Consider the following 13,713-nt stretch of genomic DNA (forward strand, 5'->3'; position numbering starts at 1 on the left):
GACAATGTTAGTTTCCACCGGGCTGCTGTGGTCCGCAATTTGTTCACAGGTCACCCACTTTTCAGCTCACTCAATCTCCCCCATACTCTCCGTTCTTGAATCCTATTGGAGAATTCTTCTCTGCATGGCATTGGAAGGTGTATGATCACCAGCCCCACCAACACATACCCCTTCTACAGGCAATAGAGGAGGCTTGTGGAGACATGGATCAGGGGTCATGCCAGGCCTGAATACGGCACTCCAGGAGATACTTTCCATGATGCCCAGCTGAAGACAACATGTGATGTGGATGAAGTCTTATGACCAGACCCACAAAGAAGGTGAGATGGAGCCACATTTGTTTATGTACTTTTTTTTCTAGAATAAATGTTTTAGTTTTCTTCTACTGCGCTTTGGTTGTTTGAGGAGTGTTAGAACATTTTCCCCTCATTTGTATTGATAGTATGTTATGTTCGGAAAACTTTGCACATTTGCATACCTGTGTGTACAGTCGTGGCCAAAAGTTTAGAGAATGACACAAATATGAATTTTCACAAAGGCTGCTGCCTCAGTTTGTATCATGGCAATTTGCATATACTCCAGGATATTATGAGGAGTGATCAGATGAATTGCAATTAATTGCAAATTCCCTCTTTGCCATGCAAATGAACTGAATCCCCCAAAAAACATTTCCAATGCATTTCAGCCCTGCCACAAAAGGACCAGCTGACATCATGTCAGTGATTCTCTCGTTAACACAGGTGTGAGTGTTGACGAGGACAAGGCTGGAGATCACTCGGTCATGCTGATTGAGTTCAAATAACAGACTGGATGCTTCAAAAGGAGGGTGGTGCTTGGAATCATTGTTCTTCCTCTGTCAACCATGGTTACCTGCAAGGAAACACGTGCAGTCATCATTGCTTTGCACAAAAAGGTCTTCACAGGCAAGGATATTGCTACCAGTAAGATTGCACCTAGATCAACCATTTATCGGATCATCAAGAACTTCAAGGAGAGGATGGATGGCCTGGTGTCAAGAAGAACAGCAAAGAAGCCACTTCTCTCCAGGAAAAATATCAGGGATAGACTGATATTCTGCAAAACATACAGGGATTGTACTGCTGAGGACTGAGGTAAAGTCATTTTCTCTGATGAATCCCCTTTCCGATTGTTTGGGGCATCCGGAAAAAAACTTGTCCGGAGAAGACAAGGTGAGCGCTACCATCAGTCTTGTGTCATACCAACTGTAAAGCATCCTGAGACCATTCATGTGTGGGGTTGCTTCTCAGCCAAGGGAGTGGGCTCACTCACAATTTTGCCTTAGAACACAGCTGTGAATAAAGAATGGTAACACATCCTCCCGAGATCAACTTCTCCCAACCAACCAGGTACAGTTTGGTGACGAACAATGCCTTTTCCAGCATGATGGAGCACCTTGCCATAAGGCAAAAGTGATAACTAAGTGGCTCGGGGAACAAAACATCGATATTTTGGGTCAATGGCCAGGAAACTCCCCAGATCTTAATCCCATTGAGAACTTGTGGTCAATCCTCAAGAGGCAGGTGGACAAACAAAAGGCCACAAATTCTGACAAACTCCAAGCATTGATTATGCAAGAATGGACTGCCATCAGTCAGGATGTGGCCCAGAAGTTAATTGACAGCATGCCAGGGCGGATTGCAGAGGTCTTGAAAAAGAAGGGTCAACACTGCAAATATTTAGTCTGCATCAACTTCATGTAATTGCCAATAAAAGCCTTTGACACGTCTGAAGTGCTTGTAATTATACTTCAGTATTCCATAGTAACATCTGACAAAAATATCTAAAGACACTGAAGCAGCAAACTTGGTGGAAATTAATATTTGTGTAATTCTCAAAAGTTTTGGCCACGACTGTATGTGTGTTTAATACATGTATGACAAAACTTTATTGCAAACTGCTTTTCCCTGCAAACAGAAAAAGCAAAAGCCACAAGTGTTTTCGAGTTGTACCATCAGTGCCTAGTTGGTGGTTCGTGTGCTCATTCAAATGATGGTTTGCGTGTACTGTAGACCCAAAACCACATTTAAAAAAAAGAGTTTGAAGAGTTTTGCAAGAATTGTTTGCTTTTGCAAGAGATGTATAATGTTGTGCTGGTTTGGTGTAAGGTTTTGTGGTTGGTGTGTAGAGTTTTGCAAAAATATTGCCTATAGTTTGGTTGGTGCCTAAGCAATCACAAAAAAATTTAATATAACACACAGCACTGGGCTCTTTGCTCCTGACTTTGAGCCCTCTGTAGTACAGGAGTTTCCCCTGGCCTGATAAAGGAGCTCTATCTCCAGAAGCTCATGTTCATATTCCCCTCTGAGTGGGAGGATCCTTGTAGCGTGCAGAGACTTAACGGATCATCGCCCTCTGGAGTTTAAAGCAACAAGCCTCCTGGGCGATGGTGTGTGAGATACCTGACTCATCCTGATGGGGTTTCACTCACACTCACACTCACACACACACACACACACACACACACACACACACACACACACACACACACACACACACACACACACACACACACACACACACATTCCCAGCCTCTGCCTCTTTCCAGGTGTGATTGACCGGATCAGTCCCCTCTTAATAAGAATAAAAGACCATGACCCTGTCGTGAAGAGAGCATCCTGGGCTACAGAGCTTTATTCTGATTACCTTGATTACCAAGTCAAATCTATTGTACAGGTCCCTGATGAGCGGTTTGAGGAGCTGCAGCTCGGCGGTGGTTCTGTTCAGGGAGAAGAAGTCGCCGTACGTCTCAGGCTTTCCTAAAACAGGGAGATAAGCAACCGTCACTCTGAAAGTCAGGGGAGAAGATGGGAGTCTTGAGGAGAGTACTGGAAGTCTTCTATATATCGTTACTTTTAATACATTTTACTGCACCTGTCATTACACGTATACGTGACTGTAATTATAATGAAAAGTATTAAAAGCTTATTGTCAGTGTATGTCAGAGAATACCAGGTTGCTTTCAAATGATCGGGGTAAAGAAGGCGGAGGGATTGAAGGGTTTGAACTGCTTCCAGACAGACGGATCCATCGCTGTCTCTGACCGGCAGGTCTCTCTCTCTCTCGCCCAGACATCTCTTTATTGGCCTCCCAGAGAGCCGGGGAGCGAGGAGGGGAGCATTCCACATCAGCATGATTCCCTGCAGGGACTACAGCCGTGCTGCTGCCTGCTCCAGCCCTGCAATAGCCCTGCGTTGCTCATCTCAGCTCACCACAGGTGGCCCTCCACTCCCCTTCGCCGCCGCCGGCAGAAATGCATCTCATCCTACCCCGCCTCCCACTCATCTCTCCAGTGCATCCTCCCTCCCTCCCCACCACAAGCCTTTTGGCTATTGCTGCCTGTGCTGAGTCCCCACAACCACCACCCCTCTGCATGGCCAGGCCTGGGAGTTAGCTATCCCCTCTGCAGGTCCGCGAGCTAGCTATCCCCTCTGAAGGTCTGGGAGCTAGCTATCTCCGCTGATGGCCTGGGAGCTAGCTATCCCCTCTGATGGCCTGGGAGCTAGCTATCCCCTCTGCAGCTCCGCGAGCTCGCTATCCCCTCTGAAGGCCTGGGAGCTAGCTATCCCCTCTGAAGGCCTGGGAGCTAGCTATCCCCTCTGAAGGCCTGGGAGCTAGCTATCCCCTCTGAAGGCCTGGGAGCTAGCTATCCCCTCTGAAGGCCTGGGAGCTAGCTATCCCCTCTGAAGGACCGGGAGCTAGCTATCCCCTCTGAAGGACCAGGAGCTAGCTATCCCCTCTGAAGGCCCGGGAGCTAGCTATCCCCTCTGAAGGCCCGGGAGCTAGCTATCCCCTCTGAAGGCCCGGGAGCTAGCTATCCCCTCTGAAGGCCCGGGAGCTAGCTATCCCCTCTGAAGGCCCGGGAGCTAGCTATCCCCTCTGAAGGCCCGGGAGCTAGCTATCCCCTCTGAAGGCCTGGGAGGCTGTTGGAAGGTGAACCTTCACCCCAGTCTGAGGTCCTGAGCGCTCTGGAGCAGGTCTTTCATCAAGGATCTCTCTGTATTTTGTTCCGTTCATCTTTCCCTCAATCCTGACTAGTCTCCCAGTCCCTGCTGCTGAAAAACATCCCCACAGCATGATGCTGCCACCACCATGCTTCACCGTAGGGATGGTGCCAGGTTTGCTCCAGGCCTGACGCTTGGCATTAAGGCCAAAGGTCCTTTAGGTGCAAACTTCAAGCAGGCTGTCATGTGTCTTTTACCTTTTACCATCTGGCCACTCTGTCATAAAGGCCTGATTGGTGGAGTGCAGCTCTAGGAAGAGTTCCAAACTTCTTCCATCTAAGAATGACGGAGGCCACTGTGTTCTTGGAGACCTTCAATGCTGCAGATTTGTTTTGGTACCCTTCCCCAGATCTGTGCCTCGACACAATCCTGTCTCGGGCACTCTATGGACAATTCCTTTGACCTCATGTCTTGGTTTTTGCTCTGACATGCACGGTCAACTGTGGGACCTTGTATAGACAGGTGTGTGCCTTTCCAAATCATGTCCAATGAATTGCGTTTACCACAGGTGGCCTCCTATCAAGTTGTGTAAACATCTTAAGGATGGTCAATCAAAACAGGATACACCTGTTTTCAGGTGTGAGTCTCATAGCAAAAGGTCTGAAAACGTATGTAAATAAGGTATTTATGTTTTATAAATGTGCAAACTTTTCTAAGAACCTGTTTTCGCTTTGTCATTGCATGCTATTGTGTGTAGATACATTCCGAATGCACTGTAGATGACAGCCGTGTTAACAGGGACCTACCAATGAGGATGGAGTAGAGGATGCCTGGCCTCTGTGATGGAGGCTGGATGTTCCTGTCCTGGTCCACGGCCTGAATGACGGGAGTTACGTTGACAGGGTTCACTTTGCTCTGAAATGAAAGAGTAATGGTTAGTTCTATCTGGCTGTCAATACTAAAAAAAAAAGAGCCATTTCCACAGTGTGGGATATGGGAGCTTCCATTCTTGCTGTGCTAAAAGGATGAAAATAAATGATGAAGAATTCATGTATGGCGTTGGACACAATCTTCCTCAATTAGTCATCTTGGCATTTCACAGCAGCAACAACAAAATAATTGCAGTGTTTCAGTTGTCCCTCTAACTTAAACATTATGGGCAAAGCACAAGTCATGTAGATTCTGCTGACTTGCTTTGCAGTAAAAGGTGTATTCTTAAAACAGTGAATAAACTGTGTGACCGCTTTGTGGACCTCTTTATCACAGCGTCTGTCACCAAGACCAATGAACTGCAGACATTTGTGTTGTTCTCCCCGGTACAACACTTCTTTATGTCATTTAAGAGGTTGAAAGCACAAGAGAGAGCGTGGGATAGAGAGGAATGGAGAGTGAGAACGAGAGAGAAAGAAAGAGAGGAAAAGAGAGCGAGAAAAGAGTGAAAAAGAGGGAGAGGAACAGAGGGAGGGAAAATGAGAGAGAGAGAGAAAGAGGGAGAAAAAGAGAGAAAAGGGTAGGAAAAGAGAGACAGGAAAAGAAGGAATGAGACGGTGGAGGAGAGAGAGACTGAAAAATAAAGTTTGCAAGAGAGAGAAAGAGTTTGTGAAAGTGAGAGACTCCAGAGAGAGAGAGAGAGAGAACAGGAAGGGAGAAGAAATAATAAAGTGAGTAACTGGTCCTCCATTCCAAGTTGCCCCAGCCTTGGGGGAGGAGTAAAGATGTGCAGAATTACAAACAACAGGCGGGCCCCCGTCTCAGTCCCAGTAAATGAGCAGCTCATTTCGAACTCAACTCTTCTCAGAGAAACCTAGTGACACTGCTAAAAGTGAAGATGAGTTTCAACTAGTGTTAGCTGCCTGGTTGCCTCTGAAATAAGGCTCTGGGAATCTTGTCTTTCTGTGTGTGTGTGTGTGTGTGTGTGTGTGTGTGTGTGTGTGTGTGTGTGTGTGTGTGTGTGTGTGTGTGTGTGTGTGTGTGTGTGTGTGTGTGTGTGTGTGTGTCATGACCCCTACAGGGACTCCACAGCATAATTGTGATCTCTGTGTGCCAGGAAGAAGTCTCGAGCAGCTGCTGTAAACACACACACAAACACACACACATCGGTAGGACCATATGCTCCGGGGGCTGGTTGGCAGGAAATGACAATTTGTGACAGACATTGATGACAAGCTCGAGGAGCTGAGGTGCTGCAAAGACAGACGCTGTTTGTGTGGAATAAATTACAGACATCTCGGTTTGTTTACCTTGCAGAGTACAGAAACTACAAGGGGGTCAGACATTAGTCAGAACCGTAATAAAGCCACCTGGAATCAAGCTCTGAATGAAACAAAAGGCTTTTCCTCCTGTCATTCCTCCCCATGTTACTTGATCGTCATACTTCACACAGCCCTCTGAGTAGTTGTTAAGTGGAGGCAAAAATGGTCGCCTACATTTTATCAGACAGTGTTATCCAGGGCGACTTACAGGAGTATTTAGGCTTAAGCGCCTTGCTCAAGGGCACATCGGCAGATTTTTCACCAAGTCAAACCAGCAACCTTTCAGATACTGGCCCAAATCTCTTAACCACTAGGCTACCTGCCACCCATCCACTCCTCTCTGCTCTGTATATCTCCCTCCCTTATCATAGATCATGAGCACAATTTGGCAAAGATTTATCTCCGTGGGGCCCATTGTAATCCTCAGCCACTGCAACTACAATGGCCCCAGTATGACTGCAGTAAATCTAATGACTCTTCGGGGCCCTGTCCTCGGTGGACAGATTAGCTCTGATGATACTCCCTCAGTCAGCCCTTATCTCCTGAGGAACTGCAGCAGACAAGACTGGTGTCCAGATTACATGGAAATACATTTATATGAAATAGCGTGAAGGTGATGATGATGATGATTAAGTGTTAAGTTGATTTGCAGAATGAATCAGGCTCATTCAAGGCAAGGGAATATAGATTTTTAGTGATACATTCAATTATTTAGAAGCCTGTATTTAAAGTCCAGATTTTGCCTTTTCTTTACAAATAATACTACTCAGACTGACTGATACAGATGAATATTTCATGTGACTGAAATACACAACTAGGCATGATGCCAAATGAATGTATTTCCTTTGATCTGGATGAAACCATAACTACTCCTTCTCGGGCAGACCAGCCAGGGTCCTCCACTCCGTTCCACATCCGTGGCCCATAATCAATGGTTGACTGAGCGTCGGCTGGGCGTTTTAATGGCTGAACTGGAGGAAGATCGTCTCTTGCGGGACCGGTTGAAGCACGGGAGGATTTTATTACTGTAATTAACGAGGATGGATTCTCTGGTGGAGTGTGATCTGTGATGGTGTAACGAGTAAACGGCCCCTCCTCTATTTTCACTAACCCACAGGAAGACAAGTCAATGGACTGCTCTACTCCACACTACTCTACTCAGATGAACCCAACCTTCCAAATGAATGTTGAACATCTCCAGATTCCTCTATGATATAGAGTGAACACTGACAAGAAACGTCAATTAAAAGACTCTGCATCGGGTATAATTTGACGGTTTTGCATATGATATGATCAGCACCTGTTTTCAAAACGGCCAATTATTCGTCTTCGATTTGGAATGACTTGTCTGTTCACATTTTCATTATTAGCTATATCTTATTCCAACTTTAAATTTCAGCCAGCAAACGAATTATCCAGTGAATTAATGTATTACACTCTCCATTGAATTTTATACACATCCGTCACCAACAAAGCAATTATGCTCCACTCAACACTGGGGTACAATACTTTCAAAGCCTCCTGTGTTAATTGTCAACAGTCACTAGCAGTTGCCTACCTACTGTTCTCTCAGTGATGTATTTTCAATCTGCTATCTCAGCTCTGATGGTATGTTAGATTATATTAACACTAGCCACAGAGGACGTCCAGAGCACTGCTGCGTATGGGGGGGGCAAAATAGTAGAATTGACAGAGGAAAAAGCATTGGCGCCCCACTTCAGCCTTGTTTGGGATGACCTTTTATGGTATTCCTGCTCCGGAGAGGCTCTCTAGCTCTTTGCTATGGAGGGATACAAAGAGGCTGCCAGGAGGGATCAGTTTGTCTTGGGGAATGCACCTCCACTCTCCCCAAGAACCTTCTCCTTGCTCCTGGCTCCTGTTCCCTAGAACGTCTCAGTATTTCCTGGATCCTGACCTGAGATATTGTCTTTCAAACCAAGTGTGCCGTGAAAGGAGACCCACTGGCATAACATCGTGACCAAGAGGAGTTTTTGGGATCTGACCTATGACCTGCTGTACCCCTCTCCTCCTCCCCTCTAATCACAAGCTTCGTTTCACAGGTAGCACTCTTTCTATACGCTGCAAGGTACCTGAGCGGTACTAAGCCTCAATAAATGAGTTGAAGCATGATTTAAATGTTTCGTTGAGCACCGGCGTAAGAGATATGAGAGGCGCATTAAAGAGATAACGGGGAGAGCTGCCTGACAGGGAGGATGTCTGAGAGAGACAAGAGGAATATAACAGTACATCATTACACATGTGAAACTGAACTAGCCCCCTGAGTGATGGGATTGATGGGGATGACAGGATGAGGTGGGGGTGTTTTGAAGACCTGATAAGAGGTTATGCTGGCTTCGCCACGGCATACATAATCAGAATCGCATAATGCCGCCTGTCACAGCACTCGTAAAATGTGTCCTTGAGTGCGTTCTAGCGTTCGCATTAAGTACAGGAACCAGCCACCCAAACCAGTGGTGTAAATTTGACTTAAGGCTCCTGTTCCCTTGTTCTGTCACTTGGCTGCAGAGTGTGGAAGGTTCTCAATGTAAGCAAATGTCGTTTTAGTCCTCTGTGTTTGGTATGGCTCGAGTGCACCACTGTCTTCTCACGGACACAGTTTGACACTCTGTAACTCTCTCTTAGGATATAGTGGAACGTCAGCAAAAAATGACATTACTTTTCAGCAGAAACGCTGCTTGATCATGTCAATGGAATAGATCTGGAGGCAAAAGAAACGCACACATGTTTAGGTGAGGCGTTGGCTAGCGGAGTACAACACCTGTTTAGGTGAGGCGTTTGCTACCGGAGTAGAACACCTGTTTAGGAGAGGCGTTGGCTAGCAGAGTAGAACACCTGTTTAGGAGAGGTGTTGGCTAGCAGAGAAGAACACCTGTTTAGGAGAGGTGTTGGCTAGCAGAGTAGAACACCTGTTTAGGAGAGGTGTTGTCTAGCAGAGTAGAACACCTGTTTAGGAGAGGTGTTGTCTAGCAGAGTAGAACACCTGTTTAGGAGAGGCGTTGGCTAGCGGAGTAGAACACCTGTTTAGGCAAGGCGCTGGCTAGCAGAGTAGAACACCTGTTTAGGAGAGGTGTTGTCTAGCAGAGTAGAACACCTGTTTAGGAGAGGTGTTGTCTAGCAGAGTAGAACACCTGTTTAGGAGAGGTGTTGTCTAGCAGAGTAGAACACCTGTTTAGGAGAGGTGTTGGCTAGCAGAGTAGAATACCTGTTTAGGAGAGGTGTTGTCTAGCAGAGTAGAACACCTGTTTAGGAGAGGTGTTAGCTAGCAGAGTAGAACACCTGTTTTGGCGAGGCGCTGGCTAGCAGAGTAGAACACCTGTTTAGGAGAGGTGTTAGCTAGCAGAGTAGAACACCTGTTTAGGAGAGGTGTTAGCTAGCAGAGTAGAACACCTGTTTAGGAGAGGTGTTAGCTAGCAGAGTAGAACACCTGTTTTGGCGAGGCGCTGGCTAGCAGAGTAGAACACCTGTTTAGGAGAGGTGTTAGCTAGCAGAGTAGAACACCTGTTTTGGCGAGGCGCTGGCTACCAGAGTAGAACACCTGTTTAGGAGAGGTGTTGGCTAGCAGAGTAGAACACCTGTTTAGGAGAGGTGTTAGCTAGCAGAGTAGAACACCTGTTTTGGCGAGGCGCTGGCTAGCAGAGTAGAAAACCTGTTTAGGAGAGGTGTTGTCTAGCAGAGTAGAACACCTGTTTTGGCGAGGCGCTGGCTAGCAGAGTAGAACACCTGTTTAGGAGAGGTGTTGGCTAGCAGAGTAGAACACCTGTTTAGGAGAGGTGTCACCTGTTTAGGAGAGGTGTCGTCTAGCAGAGTAGAACACCTGTTTAGGCGAGGCGCTGGCTAGCATGAATGATAGCATACGATCATAGATACAATTTGGCTACATAGGACCTACAAACATTTACAATGAATAGCAAAATCACAATAATCACAAGAATAGCTTCAGATCAAAGTCTACGTTGAGAAATTAAATATCCAGTCAGCCTTTCAATTTAACAATACGTTGGAATAGATCTACAATAGAGTTAGCCAATAGCTGGGCTACTCAAGGTCTTTGTTTTTGTGGAGTCTGGGATTCAATTGTCGGGTGCATTCAAGGAGTGATAATAACCATAATTTTCTAGATTTCTAGAACTTAAGCGCCAAGACAATTTAATGTGGTTGCCTGGAAAATGTTATTTTCCTCGTGTCTGCCGGGTTCCAAAGTTCCCTGACCGGAGTATCCACTTTACATTTGGATTAGTAACAATTTAAATAAACCGGTGCTTCCACTCAAGGTACGAGAGTCCAAAGTGTAAAACTAATTACCTGTGAATAATCTGTCTTGTAATTCTAGCATTTCCATGCTTCCCTGACTCTGCCATTTGCTTGTGTTAGACTCTGATCAAGAGAAACTGTAACCAGGGTCCTGCCTAGATCAGTGAACAAAAACCAATGGAACTGACAAGGAGGTATTATTCTGATTGTCATTCTACATGACAAAAAACGTGTCCCGCTATTGGGAGTAAATCTAATCTAGTCTAAATGACTTTCACACGCACCAGAGGAGGCTGGTAGGAGGAGGTAGAAGAGGACGGGCTCATTATAATGACTGGAGTGGAATTAATGAAACATTCCAATACAATAAGCCTGTCCTCATATAGCCCCTCCAACCAGCCTCCTCTGATACACATCCTCTCACACTTTCGACAGTTCAACATGCTTCCTCCAAGGCGAAGGTCGAGAGCCGTGTGTTCTCCGAAACACGATCCAACCAAGCCGCACTGCTTCTTTTTTTTAATGTATTTTGTATACATTTTTTTTAGTACTTTAAATGTTTTCCCTTTTTCTCCCCAATTTCGTGGTATTCAATTGGTAGTTACAGTCTTGTCTCATCGCTGCAACTCCCATACGGACTCGGGACAGGTGAAAGTCGAGAGCCATGTGTCCTCCCAAACACGACCCAACCATGCCGCACTGATTCTTGACACAATGCCCACTTAACACGGAAGCCAGGAGCACCAATGTGTCACAGGAAACACCAGACACCTGGCGACCGTGTCAGTGTGCACTGCGCCAGGCCCACCACAGGAGTTGCTAATGCGCGATGGGACAAGGACATCCCTGCCGGACGACGCTGGGCCAGTTGTGTGCCGCCCCATGGGTCTCCGGTCGCAGCCGGCTGCGACAGAGCCTGGACTCAAACCCAGAATCTCTATTGGCACAGCAATGCAGTGTCTTTGACCACTGTGCCACTCGGGAGGCCAGTGAACACTAATCTAACTCTGGGTTGGGGAAGCCTCTGTGGGAGGGGGGTCGGAAGGGACATTTTTGTCTCATTCCATCTCATCTAATTTCTTTGTCCATGTGTCACAACAAAAATAAACAGCACACGTCTCTGATGTTTATGTGATTTTTCATCTTCATTCTGGTTATGCATGGCCAATAAATGTAATATATCACTACCCATAAATAGCATAAACCTATCCCTAGCATAAATCTAATAGCCCTTTGTATTTCAAGCCAAAATCTTTGAAATGATCTTAAACACAAAGAAATCACACTGAACCAGTCTTGTGTTTAGTACTAATATGCCGAAGATGACTCCTGAGGCTGATTGTCACGTTCTGACCTTCTGTTATTATATCTTTGTTTTAGTATGGCCAGGGTGTGAGTTGGGTGGGCAGTCTATGTATGTTTTTCTATGTTGGTTTTTGAGTTCGGCCCAGTATGGTTCTCAATCAGAGGCAGCTGTCAATTGTTGTCCCTGATTGAGAATCATACTTAGGTAACCTGGGTTTCACTTTTGGGTTGTGGGTGTTTGTTTTCCGTGTGAGTGTTTGGTCCACACGGTACTGTTTTCAGTTATGTATATTCACGTCATCGTTTGTTGTTTTGTTCGAGTGTTCTATTGCCTTTATTAAAAAACATTATGGACACTTACCACGCTGCGCATTGGTCCTCCGATCCATCTCGCTACTCCTCCTCAGAAGAGGAGGACGAGAACCCTTACACTGATATGCAAAACAGAGGCCAGAGAAGCTGTGTCTCAGCCACCTCTCTCCCCAGCACTGGGAGTAGTGTGCTGCTTGTCAAGCAGCCCTGTTTGAACAGAGCAACATTTAAAAGGTTTCTTCTCAGCAGGGGTTCTGAAGCTCAGCGCTCTGGAGCCGGTGCTGGTGTGCAGTAACACTTACTGGGTCAGTGAGCTCCAGGATGTGGACCCGGTAGGTGAGGGGGCTGCAATCACGTGTGTTGTCGACCAGAAAGCAGGGTAGGAACATAGGCCCCAGGTCATCCCCGTCCAGCACGTCTACAGTCAGGGTGGTGGTGGCAGTGCGCCGTTCGTTGGGGTACGGGGCGCGATCCTACAGGGGGAGATGACAGGGGTGGATGTGGCAAGCTGAGGATTTGAAGTACATTTTTGAACGTCTACCCGTCTTCTACAGCTACTCTATCTTAAGTGCAACTTCCTTTCTGTCTTTTCAAAAACATTCACGTTACCTAAAACATTCTGTATTGTATTCATCTGAGGCTGGAAAGCACTTGCATTGAAAACAGCAAAACCTATATGCCACATCAGGTTCATTCAAGTGTTCCAATATCAAAAGGCATTGTAAAACATTTTGGTAAAATGAAATGAATTAGGTTTTTGGTGTTTGTTCCATTCTAGATGAAAACCTTGACATCATATAATACATTATTCCTATCTGTACTTACCATTCTTGACTTGGAAATGTAGCACTTTTTTTTCAACAGATTTTGTTTTCTTATTATATTTCAAAAGGTCATGCAACGATAATGGAACACAACAAAAAGGTATTTTTGCATATACAAAGTGGTACAACGATTTCCTTCAAGGTTTTCGTAGTGTTATAGCCTAACCTATTTAAAAACCACATGGTACAGAACTGTACTCAGGAAAGTGCTCCAGTGTTTCGTTGGACCATCGGTTTCCCCAGACAGACTAATTGATTTACATTTTTTTTTCATTTTGAATTTACGGTAACATACGGTACCTTAATGGCTGCCATTAAGTTACTGTAAAGTTACCGTAAAAACAAGTTAAGTATTTACAGTGTAGAATAAGCCACCTCAATATTTGCAGCCCTAGGTTGCAATATACACCACATAACCAAAAGTATGTGGACACCTGCTCGTCGAACATTTCATTCCAAAATCAAAATCATTAATATGGAGATGGTCCCCCCTTTGCTGCTATAACAGCCTCCACTCTTCTGGGAAGGTTTTCCACCAGATGTTGGAACATTGCTTTGCGCACGGAGGCATTGTCATGCTGGAACAGGAAAGGGCCTTCCACAAACTGTTGTCACAAAGTTGGAAGCACAGAATCGTCTAGAATGTCATTTTATGCTGTCGTGTTAAGATTCCCATTCCCTGGAACTAAGGGGCCTAGCCTGAACCACGAAAAACAGCTCCAGACCATAATTCCTCCTCCACCAAATTTTACAGTTGGCACTATGCATTTGGGCAAATAGCGTTCT

General features: G+C 45.7%; 1 protein-coding gene across 1 annotated transcript in view; it reads right to left on the reverse strand.

The window, feature by feature from the left end:
• Window positions 1-13,713, reverse strand: part of LOC135505145 (protocadherin-15-like) — a 243,134-nt gene that overhangs the window by 172,225 nt on the left and 57,196 nt on the right. Inside the window, exons 8-10 of the mRNA XM_064924273.1 lie at window positions 12,406-12,576; window positions 4,769-4,877; window positions 2,665-2,777 (exon numbers count right to left, since the gene is read on the reverse strand). Coding sequence (XP_064780345.1) covers window positions 2,665-2,777; window positions 4,769-4,877; window positions 12,406-12,576 — 393 coding nt within the window. The remainder of the gene's footprint in view (window positions 1-2,664; window positions 2,778-4,768; window positions 4,878-12,405; window positions 12,577-13,713) is intronic.

Source organism: Oncorhynchus masou, chromosome 18 (assembly GCF_036934945.1).
Source record: "Oncorhynchus masou masou isolate Uvic2021 chromosome 18, UVic_Omas_1.1, whole genome shotgun sequence".
Taxonomy (NCBI): Eukaryota; Metazoa; Chordata; class Actinopteri; order Salmoniformes; family Salmonidae; genus Oncorhynchus; species Oncorhynchus masou.